Below are 23183 nucleotides of genomic sequence, written 5' to 3'. Positions count from 1 at the left end.
TAAAAAGGGAAATTTGTGCACAGAGACAGGCATAGAGGGAAGACGATGTGAAGAGACACAGGCAGAAGATCACCATCTACAAGCCAAGGAGCCAGGCCTGGAACAGATCCCACCACCCTCAGATCCCAATCCACCCTGCCAACACTTGATTTCAGACTTCCAGCCTCCAGAACAGTGAGACATGTTTCTAATTCTTAAGCCGCTTGTTTTGTGGTACTTTGCTGTGGCAGTCCTAGTAAATGAAAACACCCACCATAACATTGCAAGTAAATTCCCTGTTTCTCCACCTTCTGTGAGAAGATGACTTTTCATGGCTGCATACAATTTCATCACGGAGACAGAGTGTACTCTTAAAATGTGTTCTTACCCTGGATGATGACCTTTATAATGGGCCATGTTCTGTTTTTGTGATTTTGAAGGTGAAAAGGTCATGTGCGTGTGTGCAGTGCTCCTGGGGCAGAGTGTCACGTACCTTAGCATCTAACTGACTCAACACCGACTCAACATGAGTCAGCCTGACTTTCGGGAGCTTAATTGAAACCTAATGTTAGTAGAGGCTGTCAAAAGGACATTCAGGCTCAACGGAGCCCATGTCCTCCAACTGGCATGGAAAATAAAGAGACTTGTCTTATTTTTGTGTATTAGTTCAGATGTTAGTTGTAAAGAAGGGCGAGGAGAATTATTGTAGTTTTTGCAAGTAAGATAAGTAAAAATGAGATACATGAATGGCTATAATTGTTAGTAATCTTAAGTGAAACAATTTTAGTTTTCATTGTGGTACACATTATTTAAAAATATTCCATCACAGATGAATTATTTTTCAAAGTAATTTAAGTTAAGAAGAGAATACAGCTATTTTTCAGATAGATACAACAACTCTAGTAAGCATCTAACCTACCTCTGTACAGATGAACTCAGGCTGGCAACTGGTTGCTGTGAGAATAAATAAAAATCAATAAAATTGTAAAGGAAGAAATTGTCGATGTTGAGGTTATTTGTTCAGAAAATTCAAGTCTGTTATAGTTGATTTCAAGCAATGGTGTCTCAGGGGCTTCTGAGGCCTGGGAAAGGATCTCACTGGTGGGATAGTATCTTTCCTCCCAACCCATGTTACATGTACAGAGGTGGCTTCATTTCTCCTAGTCAGGAATGGGATTGCTGGGTCAAATGATAAGAATATATTTAAGCTTTAAAGAAACTGCCAAACTACTTTCCAAAGTGGTGTCACTTTAAATTTTCATTTTCCTTTCCATGTATTAAGACACCCAACTCCTCTACAGGTTCACCAACACTTGGTATTGTTAGCCTTTTTAATTTTAGCCATTCTGATTCATGTGTAGTGGGGTCTTATTTTAGTTTTAATTTTCATTCCCTTAATGCCTAATGGTGTTGATCATCTTTTCATGTGCATATTTGCCACCCATATATCTTTTTTGGGGCGGTTTGTTCAAGTCTTTTGCCCATTTAAAAAACTGGGTCATTTTTCTTATAATTGAGTTTTGAAAATTCTTTATATATTCTGGATACAAGTATATGGTTTGGAAGTATTTATTCCAGTCTGTGGCTTGTATCTTTATTTTTGTAGTGGTGACCTCTGAAGGGCAAATATTTTAAATTTTGATGAAGTCCAATTTTTCATATTTTTCTTTAATAGTGCTTTGGTGTCATATTAAAGAAAACTTTGCCTAACTCAAGATCACAAAGATTTTACTCTATTTTCTTCCTAAAGTGTTGTAGTTTAGCCCTGAAATTTAGGTCCAAGATTGATTTTGAGTTATTTTTTTGTATGCTGTGAAGTAGGACATTAAGTTAATTTTTTTTTTTCCTTGTGGGTATCCAATTGTTCCAGTATCATTTACTGAAAATACATTTCTCCCCATTGAATTGCCTTGGCACATTTGTTTAAAATCCATTTACCATAATTGTAAAGGTTTTATTTCTGGAGTTTCTATTCTGCTTCATTGATCTCTATGTCTATCCTTATGCTGGCAACCATACAGTAGCTTTGTAGTGAAATTTGAAGTCAGATTGTCTAAATTCTCCGATTTGGTTCTCCTTTTTCTAAATGATTTTGGCCACTCTAAGTCCTCCGAATTTCCACATACAGCTTTCTATTTCCTTAAAGAAAAAATCTTGCTGGGAATTCAATGGGGATCATGTAAGTTTGTAGACCAATTTGGGGGAAATTTTCTATCATGACAATATTGAGTGTTCCAATCCATAAATATTGTAAATCTTTCCATTTATTTGGAGTGTGTCTAATTTCTCTCAGCAATAGTTTGTAGCTTCACATATACAGATTTTTGTGCTTGTTTCATTATTTTATTATTTTTTGATTCTACTGTGAATGGAATAGTTTTCTTAATACCATTTTCAGAATTTTCACTGCTAGTATACAGAAATGTAATTCAGTTTTTAACATTGATTTTATATCCTACCACCTTGCTAAGCTATCTTATTATTTCTACAGATTTGTTAGGATCATGTTTCCTGCAAATAAACACCATTTCATTTTCAAATCTATATGCCTTTAACTTATATTTCTGGCTTTACTGCACTGGTTGGAACTTTAGTAAAATGTCAAATAGAAGTTTGGAATGGACATTCTTGCCTTGGTCCCAATCTTAAGGGGAAAGCATTCAGTATGAATTAAGTATGAATTAGTTGTAAGTTTCACCAGTGTTCTTTACCAGATTTAGGGTGTTTTCCCCCCTAGGTTGTGAAATTGTTTTATCATAACTAGATGTGTTACTGGCAAATACTTTTTCTGATTGACTGATGTGCTTGTATGTTTACTGTATTTTATTTTATTAATATGTTTACTACATTAATACATTTTCAGATGTTAAACCAACCTTGCATTCCTGGAATAAACCTCACTTAGTCACAGTGGATAGTTCTGTATATATGTGACTGCATTTGGTTTGCTAATATTTTGTTAATGATATTTGCCTCTGTATTCATGAGTGATATTGGCTTATGATACTCTTTTTTGATGACATTATCTGGCTTTAGTATTATGTACTAGCCTCACAGAAATGAGTTGGGAAGTATTTCTTCCTCCTCTATTTTCTGAAAGTTTGTGCATAATTGATTTGGGGTTTTTTCCCCTTAAAATAACAGTTAGAATTCACCAATGAGGCCATTAGGGTCTAGGATTTTCTTTGTGGAGAATTTTAAATGACTAGTTCAGTGTCTTTACTTGTTATATGACCATTTGAATGTTCCATTTCTTCTTGAATCGGTTTTGGTAATTTGTACCAACTAAGTAGAATGGTAAATCCCTTTCTCAAGTAATAAAGCATATTTCAACCTTAGAACACTTACAATTAAGTATAGAAAAGTTTAAGAGACCCAAACCCATAATGTTATATTTTTGCATTAAAAAGTCACCTGTGCATTGGTAATTTGGTGTTTCATGTTCTTAAATGCCAAAAGTAATGTGTCCTCCAGTGCAGGAGAGAGAAAGGTTTCAAATCTCAGAGTCTCAGAAGACCTGCCTGCTCTTAGGAGGTGAGCTTGGCCCCATTCTCTCCTGTTGGCCACCAAATGGATATAATAATGTGTCCAGGAGACTCTTAGTGAGATTTAACATATGATCAATGACAAGTCAGAGTGGTGACCACATGGTCAAGACTGGCAGCAGGTGTCAAATGGGACTGTCTCAGGCAAACTGGAACATAGGGTCACCCTGGCTTTAATGACAGCAAAGAAAAACCCATGGACGCCTGCTCCTGGCTTGCAGTAAAGGTCACCTTTGGTGGTTGAGTCTGGGGGGGTGGGCAGGATGATAGTTTCCATGAAATGTGCTTCCGAACTTCTAGTAGAAGTTGCTAGCGCAAGTGCAAGCAAGGAAAAAGACTGCTGACAACTTCACTGCTGCTAAAGGTGGGTGCTGACCCTCTTGCTATTTCTAAATTATTACAAGGGTCCCCCTTCTCTGATGCCCTTCAGGGTTTGTGGTGAGATGAAGCTCCTCCACAGAGAAAATAAAGTCACCAGCAACCTTCAGAAATTGGCACAGTAGCAATGCCTGCTCACAAGGAGCCCACCAGAAACCCCCGGAGCATCTGACCTCTGGGAGGGCCTACAATGAGTCAGCCCTGCAGGCTTGATCCTGTGAAGTTATGGAAATGATATAGCACACTCACACATCACACATCATACTCACACATCACACACAGAACACACATGCATCACACACACACACTCACACACACACACACAATACAAGCCCCACAGTTAAGAACAGTTCTGTCCCTCACTTTCTCTTCTATTCCCCACCTACCTTTGTTCCCATGTGAGGGGCATCCCTGGGAACCACATAAATGCTCCCATTCATCAAACAAGCAATTCCAAATACTGCTCTGCCCTCATTCTTGGAGGGCCTCAGACCCACCTTTGGCTCTGACCCCCGTGGTGAGTCTCATGCTGGTGGCCGTGGGCTTACCTTCGATGGCGAGGTGTCCTCTGGTTTTACGGTGGTGGAGCACAGCCTCAGGTTCATGGAAGTTGGCAGGAACTCCTTCAGCTTCTTTCTGCTAGGATGGGGCGGGGGGAGGGAAGACTGAGGTCAGCGAGGAGGGAGCTGGCTGGGGGCAGGAGCGCATGCGGGGCTGGTAAGGCTGCAAAGCCTCACACCAGCGCCAATGCTGCCGTTTCCCCCTTAGAGCAGCAGCCCTGGGAGGCCGTTTGAACGCTCGATGTGAAACAGCCCACAGGGGCTGTGCATGTAAAGGACCATGACTGCTTGCCAGTGGGACGCCAGGAAGACGGGCTTCGCCCCACTGAGCCCCCCCGGACAACTGCACTTGCCAGTTTGCGAGCAGCAGCGGCGCAGGGGCTCCTTACAAGCGCACAGTGACGTGCCCCGGGGCCACAACATTGCCACTTTGTGGCACTTTCCCGCAGAGGCTCCAGGAAACGAATACGGGGGGCTTGTCTTTGATGCCCAGGTATGTCAGTGTCATCACACGGACCTCCACAAACCGAGGAACGTGGAAGAGGGAAGTCGGGGAGGTTTAAAGCACAAGGAGGACTCGGCCCTCCGCTACCGACTTAGAGATGGAGCGTGAGGACGGGACGGGCTCTGCCAACACTCCACACCCACCGTCTGCCGAGGGCGCCGCCCCAGGAGCCCTGACGGCTCTGTATGAAGTGCCCGGCAGAGCCCGATGCGCCCGCAGGCGTGTGCCCGCGGGAACCGAGAGTCCACGCGTCGTCTTTGTCACTAAGTCTGTGGGGATTTGCTGTGTAGCAATGGGAACTGGCACAGGCCACGCCTCTAAAATCAGACAGGAAGTGTCTGCCTGTGTGTGGTCCTCCCCCCACTTGTATTTTCATCCTAGCTGGTCAATTTCTATCGACATAATCCATTCTGTTTACTGTTCCACGGCAGGCAAACAGTCCAGAACAGAAGAAACACTCCCAGTAAACTGGTCTGATAACCGCTACTAGAGACACACTTTTTACAAAGTCCCACAGTGTTTTCCACCAAAACACGCCTGTGAGACACTTCAGTGTCCTGTGATTTAAACATATTCCCAGGTTTCTAGGACCTACTCCAGCAAACTTTCCCCCAAATCGGGCTGTGTCTACTCATCAACTGTTAGGTTGACTCCCAGGTCGCCCCAGGAACATTTCTGCAGCAAGAAAAGGCCATTGGTGTTTTATTGCCCATTGGGTCTGGAGGGCTTGTAAACTTGTATTTTGTTGTATCACACTTCTCACGCAATCAACCTTTTCAATAAAGGGATGCAAAAGTAAAAACTAGATTGAAAATAAAGAATAGTATTCCAAAAATGAGGAATACGGTACATTCCAAAGATGGAATGATTTATATTCACAAAAATCATTATTTTTTCTGTTAACAATGTTCACAATATATGGAGTTTTTAAAAAAGACTTCTAAAGAGTTCTACAATATGATTATAATTTTAGAAAAAAAACCCATCATGGGCTTCCCTGCTGGCGCAGTGGTTGAGAATCTGCCTGCCAATGCAGGGGACACGGGTTCGAGCCCTGGTTTGGGAAGATCCCACATGCCGTGGAGCAACTGGGCCCGTGAGCCACGATTACTGAGCTTGCGCGTCTGGAGCCTGTGCTCCGCAACAAGAGAGGCCGCGATAGTGAGAGGCCCGCGCACCGCGATGAAGAGTGGCCCCCGCTTGCCACAACTAGAGAAAGCCCTCGCACAGAAACGAAGACCCAACACAGCCATAGATAAAAAAAAAACAAAACAAAAAAACCCATCATGTATATAATGCACACAAAAAATATTTAAAAGGAAGACCTAAAAGATACTAATCAAAATGCCAGCAGTGGCACTTGGTGGAGGGGGGCAAGAAGGGATGTTTGTATTTACACTGGGAAGTTTTGCAGTTTCCAAATGTTCTATAATGAATATGCATTGATTAGGCAATCTGAAAAAAACTAGGTTTTTGTCTTGTTTAGGCTTGGTTTTAGGGTTAAACTTACCATGCTGATTCCAGTTAGGTTTCTACCATTCTTGCCAGAAAGCGATAAAGGAAAAAATATTCTTAGATTTTATTTAAAGGACCATAGACACTTGAAAGTGAAATTCAAAATGACTTAGATTTTCACAATACTAGTGCCAATCAGGTTTCTAATAAATTTAGAAGAAAAAAAATAGTGGGTTATTTGAAAAGGAATGCTCTTTCACACTAAATGCCCTGATTATTAAACTAAGCAAAAATCTGTAGCAATTCTCAGCTTTTGGGGAATTGACTAATGGTGCACCTCTCCTTTTCTGAGTCTCTCTGCCAGTTGAGCTGTGGCACGGGAGACGTGAAGCCCTCCAGGACCCCTGGGCCAGTCTTCCCTGCCAGGAACACTGGAGCTTCCCCTGTAGGTTTCCGGGAAGAAGGAGCCCACTAGGGTGTGCCCGGCACTTCCAGCCCCTCGATTCCCCACCTCCCCACCCGGAGACTGGCTTCCTGGTTTGTTCCCCACACAGACGCTGAGCTGTGAAGGTGGGGAGGCAGCCTTTGTCCCCCCCCACGTAAAGTGCACACCTAACGTAACTCCAGCTCAAACTCCAGGTTTCTTGGAACTGCACAAAATGATCTTCAAGTTTATATGGAAAAATAAATACAGGAAAGAATTGTCAAAAGTAATGAAAAACAAAAATCTTAAGAGGGGCATTCACCTACTAGATATTAAAAGGTAGCTAAATGAAGTCCTATCATTAAAACAGCACAGTGTCCTTAGTACACTCAGCAGAGGGACAGACTGGTGTCCAGAAGCAGACAAGCCCAGCGTCTACGGAAGCTCGGGGTATCAGGAAAAGGGCCTTTCGATTTGATGATGAAAAGTGGACCATTTAATTAATGAGGTGGCAACCAACAGTTACGCTGTAATCAAATAACCTTGGCTCCTATTTCAGTAAATACAAAAATAAATAGAAGATGGTTTAAAAACCAAACGTAAAGAAAGCAAGTAAAAATTACGAAAATATTAGCAAAGAATATGGAGGCTGTTCTTTGGGCTAAGAAAGACTTTCTAAAGCAAGCCAGTTAAGAGGAGAATATAGCTGCTCTAGGCAGACGACCACTTACCCCTGCACGGATGGTCTCAGGTGGTTATCCAGCTGCTGTGGGAGACAAAGGAAAGTCATAAAATGAAAGCAAGTTGTTGACACTTTCAGTTGATTTGGAGCAGTGGTACCTCAGAGGCTCCTGGGTCCTGGGAAGGGACCTCACAGAAGGGAGGGGGCACCCTTCCCCGCACCCTCACACATGTGTGCGCGTTCCCACTTCTCTTTGGCAAGAGACAGGGAGTGGGGTGACTGGGTCACTGAGACGTATATATTTCACTTTTTAAGAAAATGCCAAATCTCTTTGCAAAGTGATGTAGTTTCACATCCCCACCAGCAACGTGTGAGCCCGCCATCTACAGCCTCGCCGACACTTGGGGCTGGTCTCTTTGATTACGGCCACTCTAATGGGCATGTGTGATGTCTCATTGTGGTTTTAATTTGTGCTTCCTTAACGATGAATTATGTTGACCATCTTTTCATGTGCCTATCTGCCACCCAGAGATCCCCTTTGGTGCAGTGTGTTCAAATCTTTTGCCCATTTAAAAAGTTGGGTCGATTTTCTTATAATTGAGTTTTGAACGTTCTATACATTTTCTGGGTACAAGTATATGATTTGCAAATAATTATTTTTGTCTGTGGCTTATATTTTCATTTTCTTAATGGTGACCTTTGAAGAGTAAATGTTAACTTTGATGAGGAGCAGCTGCAGAAATGAGTGGGCCTGAAAGGAGTCAGCCCTGCGGGCTTGATCTTGTGGAGAGTGAGCTCGGACATGAAACCACACACACACGCACGCTACATGCCAAACATACTCACGTACGCATACAACCACACACACATGCCAACACAGAAGCGAAGGATGGTGGCTAAGTGTTCCTAGCTGCAAGGTGACCTTGGGTCTCGCCCCAGCCCTGCATGAACCTGGATGGTGAAGCAGAGAGACGTCCGGTACCTGTGACAACTCTTCTCTTTCTGAGGTCACATCTCTCTTCACTGCCGGGGGCTTCGAGCTCTGCTGCTGGTAGTTTTGCCTTATGTAATCATATGTGCTCAGCTTCTTGGCCCCTAGAAAGGAGGAAGGAGGCAAAGGGCAGAGTCGCCCTCCATCAGCTGCACAGCGGCCCGCCCTCCGTGGTCTGGGGCGTCGGGGGTTGGTTCCCAGGCCACTCCAAGCCCGGCTGGCCTCGGGCCGCGGCCAGCAGCTCCCCGCACCTGCTGGGCCCACCAGCCCCGTCCCAGGCAGGGGAGCCATGGCCCTGCGTCCCTCACAGGCCCGTAAAGCCAAGGTGGACGGGGGAGGGCTGATCCCAGCTCCGTTTTAATTAAGGTGAGACACCAGCTCTCACATGTGGCGGAAGGACCCCAGGTTGTTAGAAGAAACTCTCAAACATGTTTGTCAATAGAAAAGCACTATTAACGAAAGCACGTCCTGTGCCCATTTCAGTCGTGTGCCTTCGCGGAGGGGCCGAACCTTCCCTGAAAACTAACAAACGTGAGAACAGAGGGTTGACCATCATTTCTGAAAAGCGAAAAGGGCCCCCCACAGAAGCCTGTTTGCCGCTTGGGGAGCAGACGGAGGGCCGCCCGCCCTCACAGCTCAAGGCCCGCTCGGCTGCTCCCCGCGGGGGGCCCGAGGCTCAGAACCCCTTCCCCGTCCCCTTCCCTGGGGGTTCCTACAAGGGCTTTTGCTTCGTTTGCCTTATCTTTCTTGATTAACTGCACACATTCCCTCAGAACCTGTGTCACAGTTTGAGGATGTAAACTTGACCCTGTTTATATCTCATGAGAATATTCATTCTTCGGTGCGGGTTTGCACAAACCCCACCAAATTCAGACTGTGAGCCGCCCCTGCGTGAGTCCGGCGTTCACCCCCTTCTGAGTGCACCTCGCGTGAGGTGTGCTAATCGGACCACAGTGATAAAGCAGAGGAGGGGACACAGACGCAGAGCCTCACACGCCTCGCGGCCTGGGAGCTGTGGCCGGAGCCCGGCCGCACTGAGGAGGGTCCGCCTGTGTCCACCCGCCAGCTCGGGCCGCTGGAGGGTCCTCTTCTTCCTCGGCATCTTGCACGGCGCTTTCTCTCCCACTTGCCGTGCCCGGCTCTTCCTTGAGCCTCCGACCCGAGGGTTTCACTCCGATCGCATGCTCAGTGCTCGCCACTGCGCTGAGTCTGACCCCGCAGAAACTGAGGGGTCGCGAGGATGTTAAGTAGATACGTTCTAGGGTACTTTTACTGTAACTAACAATAGCTAAATCCCAACGTTTTCCTGGAAATCCATTCTTGGAGGTTCAAAGACCCTAAAATAAACCCACGCGGTCCTGAATCCAGCACATCTCCCCCTGTACAGGCCTCCTGTGTGTCCTCACCCTCGGTGACAGTGGCACCACTACCCCCTGGACGCTCCTGTCCTTACACGTCCAGCCGGCCACCGAGTCCTGGGGGCTTGACTTCTCCAGGCCCCTCCTCACTCCTGCGGACTCACCGCGCCCCTATCAGCTACAGAAGCGCAGAGAGCAGCGCTTGGGCGCGCTCCGCCTGGACAGGCGCAGACGGCCCCCGACACGCACCCCGGCCCCGAGCCCAGGGCCCTGCTGGCCCCGCCGTGCACGCAGGAGCTGGCGGAGCCGTCTGGGGCTTCCAGGGCGGGTTCTGCGCTCGTCTCTGGCTCAGCGGGGGATGGTGGGCGCTGGAGCACCCGGCACGGCCACCACAGGCCCCTCGCCTTCCCTTCGGGGCCGCAGAGGTTGGTGACGGTTGTGACTTCCAAACAAAGTCTTCACAGGGTGAGGGACGGGCCTCCTCCCCTCATTTTAAAGGCAGATGGAGCCTGCCCCGGGCAGCTGCCGTGTGGACACGAGAAAACCACCGGTTCTCCCTCAAGCGAGTTTGGTTAGTGGAGACCCCATCGCTGAGTTCAATGCTCTTCATTGGTAGGATTAATGGTTGTTGCTTTTCTAAATCTCCCTGTTCTTTTCCACAGCGTCCTGTTCGTGCCTCATAGATTCTATTCCTTTCTATCTCTGAACACCTTAACTGACCACTTTCTGAACCTCCTTTATGTTTTCTGCAGGTCTTGGAATAGAACTCAGCCTTTCTGCCCCTCATGGGGTGTTTCTTCTCTTCCCGTGACTTGTCCTTTGTGCTTTGAGCTTGTTTCTGGCGGAGGCTGCCTGCCCGGGGACCCACGTGAACATAGGGGCAAAGGCTGGCCAACACAGGGCAGCCCAGGGGGCACGTACTCAAGTAGAGGTGGAAGAAGAGCAGGTGACCAAGCAGCAGGAGGCTGATGAGCTCAAGCAGCAGCACCAGCACCCCGATGCCCAGGAAGACCGGGGCGCTCGTCCTCACAGGGAAGAGCGGAAGGAACAGCAGCCACGTGTTCTGATCGGAGATACCTGTGGAGAGGCGGAGACACATGCACCCAGCTCCTGCTGACAAGGCAGCACCCCTCATCAGGTGAGTACCTGGGGACAGAGCTTGGCACTGGGGGAGGGAACACCAGCCTGAGGGAGCGACTCCCTGCCCAGGTGAGCTCTTCCCTGCCCAGATGAGCTCTTCCCTGCCCAGGTGAGCTCTTCCCTGCCCAGGTGAGCACCTCCCTGCCCAGGTGAGCTCCTCCCTGCCCAGGTGAGCACCTCCCTGCCCAGGTGAGCTCCTCCCTGCCCAGGTGAGCCCTTCCTCCTCGCCCAGGTGAGCCCTTCCTCCTTGCCCAGGTGAGCTCCTCCCTGCCCAGGTGAGCTCTTCCCTGCCCAGGTGAGCTCCTCCCTGCCCAGGTGAGCTCTTCCCTGCCCAGGTGAGCTCCTCCCTGCACAGGTGAGCTCTTCCCTGCCCAGGTGAGCTCCTCCCTGCCCAGGTGAGCCCTTCCTCCTCACCCAGGTGAGCACCTCCCTGCCCAGGTGAGCTCTTCCCTGCCCAGGTGAGCTCCTCCCTGCCCAGGTGAGCCCTTCCTCCTCGCCCAGGTGTGCCCTGCCTGACCTAAGTACCCTTGCAGCCCCTTCTGACTGCGGTGGGTCTCATGACCCACTTCACGGATCTGGAGGGTAAGGCTGGGAGACGGTAACTAGGTGCCCAGGTCACAGAGCCTGACCCTGGCGTCCACTGTGCTGCCCCGCTGGGCCCTCCCCACTCTAACTAGAGCTGGAAGGTCAGAGCCACCACCTGGGGCATTTCCAGGATACAGTCCTCTGTGACCCAAGGGGACCTGACACCACAGCCACGCGGCCTCCAACAATTAAGTGAAGAAAAACAGAGGAGGGTCGTGTGCTGGCCAGTGAAGACCGAATTCCAGCTCAGGCGTCTTCACCCCACAACTCAGTCTGGACAGGTGCTCGACCCCGGGCCGCCCTACGTGGCCCCCCAGAGGGAAGGTGGCGCGAGGGGAGGCCCAGGCCCGGGCGCGGGGAGCGCGTACTCCTGTAGTGTGGGTCGGTGCGCAGGCTGGCGGGGTTGATGAAGTACTGGATGAGGGTGTACAGCAGGATGACGATCGTGTACAGCAGTCCGGCCGAAGCGGAGGCCACTGTGGTGAGGAAGTACCTGCGGGGGCAGGGCCTGCTCAGGGCGGCTGCACAGCCCGGGGCCGGGCAGCGTGGGGGACCCGGGGTCGTCCCTGCCGAGGGCATGCCCCGGCCGCCGCCCCGCAGCCCTTCCGCCTCTGGCTCCCGACCTTCGGGCTTCTCTCTCCTGCTCTCGGGGTGGCCGCACAGACGCACGGCCCTGGGGCCTCCCTGCACTTTCTGTTGCTCCACGGCCTGCAACCTGAGGTCTCACTCGGTCCTCCAGGAGGCCCGAGGAGGGCCCGAACCCTAGCGCTACCCGCCCCAGCTCACAGGAGGGAGACGGAGGCTCAGACACGGGGTGCGACTGGTCCAAGCCGGCCCCTCCCGGGCCCCCCTCTCCTGCTGGTTCAGACCCGGCTCCCTCCCAGCCACCACCAAGGGCACGGCCGGCCGGGGTGTTGATGCCGGCGCCGAGGAGCGGGGGCGACACTGCCTTCGAAAGGCACACCCGTCAGGGCTGCGTGCTTCGGTTTCAGACCCAAATCACTGCTGCACTCCGCGCACAAAAAACACGGAGAACGGTCTCCCCGTCAGAACAAATAAACCCTGGGTGGCAATTCCTGGACTACGGTTCCACTAAAACGCCTTCCTTTAGTCTTTCTGCTGTTATACCTTTAACATTTTCAGTGTTAAACAGTGTCTGTAGTTCACCTGAAGTCGCCTTACACCTGCCCTGAGGTCCTCCCCTAACGGCCCGGATAACCCCGCACAGGCCGACCCCGTTGCGTGCCAGGCCCCCCCCCAACCCCGTCCTGCCGACCCTGCCCAGTGGACACGGGGAGGCGCCCGCCAGGAGACCCCTCTCAGCCAGCTCTGTGCTTGGAGCCGCCGTCGGTACCTCCCGAGGGGCCCCGCGGAGCCCGGCCCCCTCGGTGCTCTTCGAGGCAGGGCCACACCCCTCACCCGTCCCCACGGCAGGTGGACCTTGAGGTGCTCAGCCAGTTAGGAGGCCCCTTAAGGAGGCACGTCCCGGAGGAGGGGGGAGCGAGCCGCGTGAGGGGTGAGTGCCGTCCCAGGCCCGAAGCCCCGGGTGGGCAGAACCCTCACCAGTAATTCCTGCTCCCCACGCAGTTGTTAAGCCACTTGCAGTGATGGTCAAAGCCTGCGACACACTTGTTGCAGGCGCTACAGTGCTTGGCTTTCATGGTCCTGGAAGGAAGGTTGGGAAGGGCAGCCTGTCAGAGCCCCTGTCTGCCTGCAGGGCCAACCCCACGCCGTGGGTGCCTGCCCGGGCGGGCGCGGCGGCCACAAGGCGCCAGGGCCTGAGGCCCGGAGGCTGAGTCAGATCCCTCCTGGCCGCCTACTGACACCCCTGGGGCCCTGAGCAGCCCCGGGCGGTGATCCCGTCGGGGGCAGAGGCTTGTGGGAGACCCGAGGCTACGGCGCTCCTGCCCCGGACGGGCGGGGGGCTGCGTGTCGGGGCCCCTGCTTCTCTGCAAAAGGGGCGGCGCCTGGCGGCTGCTGGGGACCAGGTGCGCCTGAGCCCAGCCCACCCCCGCGGGACGGCTCCGGGGGGGCCCCTCACGCGGCCGGGCACTCACACGGGGACCTCGCACAGGCGACAGTACTGCCTCTCGATGACGTGCGCGTGTTTGGAACGGTCGAAGGTCTGCACAACCCGTGCGTAGTTCTTCTTTAAGCGGACATTGGCTTCGGCCGGATCGATGGAAACGACAATCAAGTGGACTAAGAGGTGGAAGAGGCAAATCCCGCAGGTCACCTGGGGGGCGTCAAGGAACATCTCGGCCTGGGCAGCACGTGTGAGGGGCCCGCTCCGGGCGGCCAGGGGTCCAGGCCCCAGGCAGCCACGGGAGCCTGTGCCTGGCCGGCAATGGGAACGGCCCCTCTGGCACCTGCGTGCCCAGCAGAACCCACCTGACTCCTTTGTCCTTGAGGGACACAGCAGGGCCCGCTGGAGGCCGTGGCCCTGCAACCCCAGCTGAGCTTCACTGGGACAGCGGGAGAGGCCTGTGTGCGTCCGCGGGCACCAAGCCTGGCGCCGAAGCCGGGTTGTGGAGGTCCTTGGGGCAGGGAGGCCGCGCTGAGCACATGTGTCAACAGGAGAAGGAGGGAGGGAGGGAGGGAGGGTTCAAATACCCCCAGTGAGCCTTTGTGGTGAGTGGGCCGGGACCGTCTGTCTCTCTCTGTCTTTGTCTCTGTCTCTGTCTATCTGTCTCTGTCTCTCTGTCTCTCGCTGTCTTCCTCCCAGCCCAGGACCCCTCAGGCCCACTCCAGCTCCCACTCCCTCCAGGGCTCCCAGGGTAAAATCAATTCCTCACATCCCACCCTCTCCACCTCTTCTTCAGGGACTGACACACTGTCCCCATGGAAACCAAACAGAAGGGGAGGAAGTGTCGGCCTGGCCTCCCCATCAGCCCTGCCCTGCTTCCCAGGACAGTTCTGAGCCGGGAGGGTTCGGGTTCACAGGTCCAGCTCCTGCGAGGGTGGCCTGGGCGTGGTGGGGAAATGCCTCTCTCCGCCCGCCCACAGGGTCTAGTGGCAAAGCCGCATGTGCACAGGGTCTACGGTGACTGTACAGAGGCCCACTGGCAGTGCAGACTCTGAGCAGGGAGGCCCCTCTTCTGGGGTTCTTCTCAGGCTGCACCGCCGTCGGGGTCCAGGGCCTGCCGGCCCTGCCTGTACTGCTCAGCCTCAGTGGAGCCACCCTGGGGCTCTGGGGCTCGCGCTCACAGGCACGGTGCTGCCTGGACCAAGCACCCCTGGTGCACGGCGAGCCTCAGTGGGGGACTGGTCTGGCCAAAGCTGCTTGGCCTCCCTTGTCCTCCAGCCTCCAGCGCAGACCCAGGGCCCTGGGTGCCAGGCGTGGGGCAACAGAAGCCCGGCCCAGCCAGGGGGCACAAAGACCACGGTGAGGGCGAGAGAGAGCCGAGGACCAGCCAGGCCAGGGGACCTACACAGGGAACGGGACTGACCGGATCCCTCAGTGCCACACAGGGACGCCCTTCCTGTGGCCTGGACCTCCCTGCCCCTGCTGTCCAGCAGGCTGAGCCACGCTCCCGTGCAGGGTGTGGGGCAGTGGGCAGGTGGTCAGCGGCCAGCCAGCACTGTCCCATCTGGAGATGCCAACAAGGTCCGGGCACGCTGGTGCCCCTACGCCCACTTCCCGAGGCCTGAGGCACAGCTGACGCAGCACTGTTTGTGTGGTTGCTGTGGCAACAGGAGCGTGTCCTGAGCGCAGGACACAGGCGGGGGCACAGCCCGGGACAGGAGATGTGGCAGGAAGTGGCACTGCAGCCCAGGTGCGGCCCTGCTCTGCGGAGCTAGAGTAGGACTGTCCCCATCAGACGCCGGGGGCCCAACCCTAGCCTGACGGGCAGCCCTGCAGAGCCCCTAAACCTGCAGGTGCCCGGGGGATCCCGAGACCCAGCTGCGCTGGGCCAAGCTGCCACGGCCCCTCAGACGTCACGCGTCTGCCCACCTGCCTGCCTGCGTCTGCGTTTGCCAGAGACGGCCCGGCCATTCCCGCTGTCGGTCACACACTCAGTGGCCGTCTCTGAGCCCCCAGAATAGAAGGTGCCACAGGCGGGGTGTTGCGCCCTCAAGCTGCCCGCTTTCACTTTCGAAGTAATTTTATCTCAGGAGCGTCTTAGGTTCAAGTAAATAATAAAAAGAACCCGGTCTGCCGTCTCACTTCCCCTGCAAAGCAGGGCCCCGAGCTGTTCTGAGGACGCGGCGGTCCCCTAGCAACTATCTTTGTTCAGTAAACAAACAGCACCGGGCGCCAGCCCAGGATGCCCGCCCTGTCACACGGCTGCCTCGCCAGTCCTGCAGCGGGAGGGCGGGGCCCCCGCGGAGCTGCCCCACCGCTGCCTGGGTCCCAGAGGAGCCCCACCCCGCCCAGTGCCTTCCGCACGCCGAGGGCGGCCAGGCTCCTGCGCGGTGACCCCCACACTGCACGTGCAGCCTTGCTGACGCTTCCCTGTCTCCGCCGGGCCCACGGAATGCCACACGGCTTCCTGAAATCCCGCAGCCCTGACCCGGGACCCTGCCCTCCCTGCTCCTGGGTCCCTGCAGGCGCCGAGTGATGCTGGCGCCCACTAGTGGCCAGAGCATGGCGCCCAAGTGCGGCTGCCGGGGCCTGAGGAACATCGCTGGGGCAGTGGCGGGTCTGGGTGGCAGGAAACTGGACCAGAAATCATGTCCTGAAGGCCGTCTGAGCTCTGAACAGCCAGGGACGCCACCCTGCATCCACCGCTTGGGACAGGCAGGCGGGGGCCACACAGACTGGGTGCCGGGCCCCCACAGGCAGGGGCCCCCAGGGGGCCAGGACTCTGGGAAGAAATGGCCGTCCACGTGGGGTTGGGTGCACTTGACCCCGGGGCTCCTTGCTGTGCACAAAGCAGGTAAGCGCTCACAGTGGCTACTGGACAAAGCACACGGGGACGCTCAAAAAGGCTCCAACGGCCAAAACTCAGCTAAGTTTTGGGTCAAAAGAGAATTAAGGTACAGCATCATAGCCCAGCACATAAGCAAAGACCCACAGGTGAGGCTGAACTGTGTCCCCAAAAGATGTTGAAGTCCTAACCCCAGGAACTGTGAATGATTTTACTTGAAAATGGGGTCTTTGCAGATGATCAAGGTAAGATGAGGTCCTTATGGTGGGTCCTGATCTCATAGGACTGGTGTCCTTACAAGAGGAGAAGATCAGGACTCAGACACGCACAGCGGGACAACCCTGTGAGGACGCAGAGGTGGTGGCATCTAAAGCCAAGGGATGCCTGAGGCCACCAGAGCTGGGACAGGTCCTGGGAACTTCAGAGGGAGCACGGCCCTGCCAAACCAGCTTGGACCTCTGGCCACCATCTTTGTGCCTCTGTGCCTCCGTGTGTGTGACAGAGCGGGTGCCCATATGTGTGGCTGGTTTGTGACTTGTGCATTGTATGTATATTAGTGTGTGTGTATCTGTGTGTTTGTAGGTCTGTGTGTGCTTGCACCTAAGGGGAAACTTATAGCTTCAGATACGACAGAAAGAAAAAAGGTCTAAAATCAATGGCCTAAGTTTCCACCTTAAGAAGGTAGAAAGAACAGAACTTCCCTGGTGGTCCAGTGGGTAAGGCTCTGCGTTTGATCCCTGGTCGGAGAGCTAGATCCCGCATGCCGCAACTAAGAGTTCACTCGTTGCAACTAAAAGATCCCATGTGCCACAGTGACGATCCCACGTGCCACAGCAAAGACCTGGCACAGCCAAAATAAATAAATAAATAGATAAAAATAAATCTTAAAAGAAAAAAAGAAGGTAGAAGAAGAGGAAACTAAAGCCACAATACATTGAAAATAAATAGTAAAAATAAAAGCAGAAATTCAAAAGAAGAAAACAGGGAAAATCAGTAAGTCCAAAAGCTGATTCTTTGAATAATCGATAAAAGCGATAAACCCTACGAAGACTGATCAGCAGTGGCATCACGACAGATCCTACAGATAACAGGAAATAGTGCGAATAATTGTATTCCAAGAAATGTGACCATTTAGACAAAATACTAAAATTTCTTGAAAAAGATGACTTGCCAAAACAGGCAGAAGATGAAACAGAAAAGCTGAAGAGCTCTTTTCCTATTAAGGAAATTGATCATTGCAAACCTTATCACAAAGAAATCTATCCCTGTGACCTCGAGGGGAAAAAATGGGCCTCATCTGAGGGAGAGGCACTCCAGGCAGATGCCCTGGTTTTTCTGACTGATTGAGGCTCAGGGGGGCCTTTGGGGCTCAGGGGGGGCCCCACCTCTGCAAAATGACAAGTGTCAATCTTGGTAACTTGCCATGGGATTTTTTAGGTGAGATAAGAAGAATGGTGGTGTGGAGACAGAAGTCTTTGTCAGATGCAAACTGGGGCATTCCAGTGAAATTGCATGATGTCTGGGATTTTTAAAGGTACTCAGTGTATGTGTGTGAGATGTGAGACAACACTGGCAAAATCTTAACTGTTGAAGCTGAGTACCTGGTAGCTGGGGTCCACCACACTGTTCTTTCCGCTTCTTCAAAGCTGAAAGACGCCATGATAAGGGGTTGGGAGGCCCCGGGAGACAGAGGGGCCAAGAGACAGAGGGCCCTTCTTGGTCCTGCCACCTCCCTCGCGCCCGAGCCCCACCACTTACACACACCTGGCCAGGGGCATGGGGCAGCCTAGGAGAAGAGGCAGGCAGTGTAGCCGCAGGCGCAAACACCCCGCTCTTAGAAGCTGGTTCCAATGCCCACTCTGCAGCAGCCCAGCCGGTCCACTGGCTGTAACGGGCGGCGACCCTCAGCGTGAGGGCCGGGGCTCCTGGTGGAGTCCCGCGCCACCCTGACGCCCACCCTGACGCCCACCCTGACGCACACCCCAGCATTCAGAGCAGACGTCTGTCGCCCAGAACACAGCCACGCCGGGTTATCACAGACGTCAGCGCCTCGGCTCCACATACTTGACACTCGCGGGGGCATGCGAGCTCTTCAAGTCCCTATTAAAACCCACCATTCCTCTTGGACAACACAGACCGACCGCTTAGCCATGGTTGGGAACGTGCGTGGCCCGTCTGCGGCTCCTCCCCTCCTGGGGTCTCTGTCCAGCCAGGACCCTCCCACCCCTGCTGCCAGCTGGGCACCCTCTCCCTGCCCCAGCACTGGTGGGCACTTGCAGCCCAGACCCCGAGCCAGCGGCTGCCTGGAGGACAGCTGTGGGGTCTCCAGCACTGACAGTGGTAGCAGGGGCGGAGGGCAGGTCTGACCACCTCCGCGGGCAGCCCGGAGCCAGGCCTGCTGGAGGCCCCTCCGGGAGCACCTCCCCCCCTCAGACGACAGCAACGCCCCCAGTAAAAGGATACACTGTAGGCAATGTATCTCCACTCGGGTGGCAGGAAGGGAATAAAGATGCCAAAGGTGGTGAAGGCCAGGACCAGGAACGTGACCCAGGCCACGACCTGCAAGTAGTGGACAGGCTGCGACCAGCCATTCACCCTGGGCCGCCTGGGCGGCACAGTCTTCGGCCTCTTCCTGGACACGGTTCCTGGCAGGATAAGCCTCGAGATCCTGGCACAGAGCGCCATCTGCAAGACAGGATGGGGCATGGCAGGCCATGGGCTCCTGCCCTCGTGGCGCGGGGGCTCTGGGGGCGGGACCCACGGCCCAGCATTGCCCGGGGCCCCGGTGACATCACAGCTGCGGAAAACAGCTCTTGGGGTGGTGTGGCCCCGTGGGTGAGGAACGAAGGGCACCCCCCTACCCCCCACCATGACCTCAGGGCGGGCAGCTACCAGCCCCTCACTTGCAGCGATGAGTCCGGGGGCTGGTTTATGATGCACACACCTCATCAGAAGACTCATGGGATATGGGGGACCCAGTGAGGAAAAGGTCCTCATCCCTGGGGAAGCCGAGAGGGGGGCAGGAAAAGCCAACTTTAGCTGGTGTGATCATGTGACACTTTCATCCACCAGAAATCCTGCAAGTTTCCCCTGTGGCAGGAGAGGCCACATTTCCAGAGTCCTGTGTTTTTCCTTCCACAGGGACAGGCCCTCCGGGGGTAGGAGGGAACCGTGGCCCTTCCGGTCAGTCAGGTGGGCAGGGCCACTGGGAAAGGGAGGGACGTGGCCAGGAAGGCTGTCGGGTGTTTGAGGGTGTTGGAGGGGTTAAGGATGTTAACAGCTGTTACAGGTGGAACTTTGAGGTTAGAAGGCCCTGTGCACAGCCTTCACTGTCTCTTCAGAAAGAAATGCACAGAAAATATAGTTGATATTAATATGTTACTTTGGGAAGAGACAGAAATATTGAAAAATATTCTAAGACTCTTTTTTTCTGTGAGCTGTGACTTCCCCTTGGGGATTGTCCTAAGAGCAGGTTTCAGCTGCTGGCCACAGCTTTTGGTCATCTGCTGTGGTCCTCTGGATGTGACGCCACGTGGGCATCGGGACGCAGCAGCCCTGAGTCTGCGTGGGGTTCGTGAGCATCTAATGGCACATTTGTACAACACGACCAAGGCAGCAGGGATTCAGAACCCAGCAAGGCAGGCTTGGTATTGAAACGTGATTCCCAGATGAAAGCATTCAGATGGAAGGGCCAACTAACAGAAAAGGTGTTGCCAAAAATCAAACTCCAGTCACGCGGAAGGTCACATCAAGGGATTACTGCAGATCTTGAAACAGAGACGTGTGGAAGGGATAATTGTGAGAGCAAATTTAAGTGACACAGACACAATGTCTGTCTGTTAGGGTTTCCAGAAGAGGAAAAGGAAGAGGGCGTAAGAGAAGAAACAAAGAAAAAAAGTGAAGCAATGTCCGTACTGCAAGAAGATTTAAGACTTTAGCCCTAAATTATACTCCAAGAACCAGACAGTGGAAAAAAGAATACATCTACGGTGGTGAAAATGCGAACTTCGAGGACGCAGAATCTTACAAGTGTCCCGGAAGAAGAAACAGTGAGATTACCTATGACACGATGTAACTGGCATTTATAAAGTCCAAGTGCTGAGTCTTCTGTGCTGAGACGGACCAGCCGGCCTCTCCCTGAAGGGGACACAGGGCACGCCCTCGGGAGGCGTGGAGACTCAAGTGCACCCACTCACCTTTTCCCAGAGATCTTCTGAAAAGATTTACTCCCTCAGATCTGAGAGTCACCCTGATACCCCGGGCACTTCAAGTTCAGAATGCAGGGCCGAGCGGGTGGGTCTTCAGTGAAAGCCGGAGCCCACGGTGCTGGCCGCGCGGACACCCGCCAGCCCGTCAGCAGGCCCGCCATGTGGTGGTGAGAGGTGGCGCCCGGGCCCCCCAACCCTGACCTAGGGCCCCCGCACGCAGACCTGGCAACTGTGGCCGAAGTCCTTCCTCTCCAGGCCCCGCGCTGGGATGTCGGGATCAGCTGGGGTGTTCCGACCAAGGGGACCTGGGGGAGAAGAGAGCAGACGGGGTGGAGGGGCTGCGGCCCACGCTCATCCCGCGCCTCTCCTCGTGAGCCGCGCCCTGCGGCCTGAGCCCCGCCTCCCCGCGTGGACGAGGGGACACGCGGGGTGACGAGAGCCACGCAGGGCCGCGAGCGCTCGGCAGCCGTGGAACGTTCGCGCGGGGCCGGGCCTTCTGCCCCGAGACGGGACTGTCCCCGCCTTGCCATCCGGCTCCACCTCCCACCGCGGCCTTGGCTCGCGTCCTGCCGGCTCCTCTCCACTCAGCACCCCGCCAGGCGCCAGGTCCCCTGCCGCCATGGCCACCGCTGCACGGCGGAACTGGAACCCCCCAGGCCCAGCGACCGGCGCGGTGACAGGCTCTCCTGCCCCACCCGTCCTGCGACACGGCTCCACACTGCTGCTGCACGCGGACACACAGCACACGCCACAGACACGCACACACGCACGCACACGACACACACGCGCATGACACACACACACACACCACACACACACACACCACACACACACACACGTACAACACACATACATACACACACCACACACGCCACACAGAGACACACACACACAGCACACAGCACACACACCACTCACCACAGCTGCACACACTCTCAGGTTTCTGGGCTCGTTTCTCACTGCTCAGTGTTTTCCAGGCTATTTCCTGGGCTGGGACCCTGGCGCCATCTTCTGCCCCTGCCCACCCTGGTAACAGCCGCTTTCTCCCTCTGTGCCCTGTCCTGGTGCCACCTCCTCTGGGACATTCTGACTTCACTATGGGGCAGACCGCTGGTGTTGGGCTCAGGAAATTAGCCCTGTTTGGGGCATGATGGTGCCTGGGTCCACTTTTTGCCCCATTTTGGTTCCTGCATCTTGTTTTCCATCATCCCTGGGGCTCCAGTCTGTGCTTGGTGCTGGGATGACCCGTAAGGTCATTGTCACCTCCAGGCCCCCGACACGACCATGGTCAAGATTCACAGGCTGTGGTCACCATGGAAGCAGGGGGGTCCCAGGTCTCCTGACTAACTTGTCCGCAGTACAGACAGAGCCCCTCCCCACCTCGTCCCCAATGTGTTCCCACCCCACCCACACTGTCCCCACCCCGTCCCCACTCTGTCCCCATCCTCCCCGGAACAGGGCATCGAGCTGGCTGCACGCTGCGTCCTGAGCCAACCACGACCTCTGCGAGCACGTTTTCTGGCCGTCCCCCAGCACAGATCCTGGCAGCTTCTGGACCCGTGTCTCCCCGTGTCTCACGTGGTCCTGGACTCGAGGGGCGGAGCACGCACCTTCCCCGCAGCCAGACGCGCAGCCGGAACGCACTCGCCTCACGACCCCAGGTCCTCGATGCGCGGGAACGCAAGGCGCCTCTCGCTCAGCCCAAGCCCAGGTGAGGGAGGGGAGCCGGGTCTCGAGGTGCCTCAAGCTCAGCCCAAGCCCAGGTGAGGGGAGCCGGGTCTCGAGGTGCCTCAAGCTCAGCCCAAGCCCAAGTGAGGGGAGCTGGGTCTCGAGGTGCCTCAAGCTCAGCCCAAGCCCAAGTGAGGGGAGCCGGGTCTCATGGCAACAATAAATGGACACCCAAGACGTGTCACAAAGGCGGGCCCCGCCCCCGGGACGCATCACCAGTTCTAGCGCACGGGCAGGGTGGCACAGGGGCGGGCCCAAGAGACCCTCAGGAGGGACCCTCACCACCCGTGCCTGAGCCTGGAGAACTTCAGCCCTCGGTGAAAAGGCGGTGGGCTCGTGCCCCCGACCCGCTGCTTCAGCAGCTCACGCCGGGGGAGGCCAGGGCGTCCATACCAACCTCGTCCTCACACTTGACCCAGGAGCCGAGACTCCAGGCTCTGTCCAGGGTGTGGGTGCCTCTGTCTGGGCTGCGCTCCCCCAGCCTGACGCCCCGGTTGCCCCCTTGAAGGCCACGGAAGGGCCACGGCAGGGGCGAGTAGGGGAGCACGGGGCACGTGGACACAGTGCCGAGCGGGCAGCTCGCGCCACAAGGATGGCCAGCCCACTGGCTCAGGGCCTCCTCCCCCCCGCCTCTCACTACATCGTCTCGATTCCTAAGCTCCAGAAAGTCCCGGTGCCTGAGTGTGGCGTCCAAGGACTCCTATCTGAAGGCCCCAAGTGCGGCCAATCGCCAATCGCGATCCTTCCTCGGGGGGGACAGGGAGGGGGACAGGG

The 23183-nt window shown here is 54.5% G+C and overlaps 1 protein-coding gene across 1 annotated transcript in view; it reads right to left on the bottom strand.

The window, feature by feature from the left end:
* Nucleotides 1-22624, bottom strand: part of LOC309658449 (uncharacterized protein) — a 36901-nt gene extending 14277 nt beyond the window's left edge. Inside the window, exons 1-11 of the mRNA XM_082457008.1 lie at nucleotides 22292-22624; nucleotides 20904-20986; nucleotides 18937-19158; nucleotides 13660-13838; nucleotides 13166-13267; nucleotides 11971-12095; nucleotides 10799-10954; nucleotides 8511-8623; nucleotides 7578-7612; nucleotides 4451-4541; nucleotides 899-933 (exon numbers count right to left, since the gene is read on the bottom strand). Of these exons, the coding sequence (XP_082313134.1) occupies nucleotides 899-933; nucleotides 4451-4541; nucleotides 7578-7612; nucleotides 8511-8623; nucleotides 10799-10954; nucleotides 11971-12095; nucleotides 13166-13267; nucleotides 13660-13838; nucleotides 18937-19158; nucleotides 20904-20986; nucleotides 22292-22622 (1472 nt within the window). The 5' untranslated portion in view covers nucleotides 22623-22624. The remainder of the gene's footprint in view (nucleotides 1-898; nucleotides 934-4450; nucleotides 4542-7577; nucleotides 7613-8510; nucleotides 8624-10798; nucleotides 10955-11970; nucleotides 12096-13165; nucleotides 13268-13659; nucleotides 13839-18936; nucleotides 19159-20903; nucleotides 20987-22291) is intronic.
* Nucleotides 22625-23183: the final 559 nt, after the last annotated feature.

Source organism: Balaenoptera physalus (assembly GCF_965194825.1).
Source record: "Balaenoptera physalus genome assembly, chromosome: 3".
Lineage (NCBI taxonomy): Eukaryota > Metazoa > Chordata > Mammalia > Artiodactyla > Balaenopteridae > Balaenoptera > Balaenoptera physalus.
Note: the sequence above shows the minus strand (reverse complement) of the source record. Positions and strands in the feature narration are given on the sequence as shown.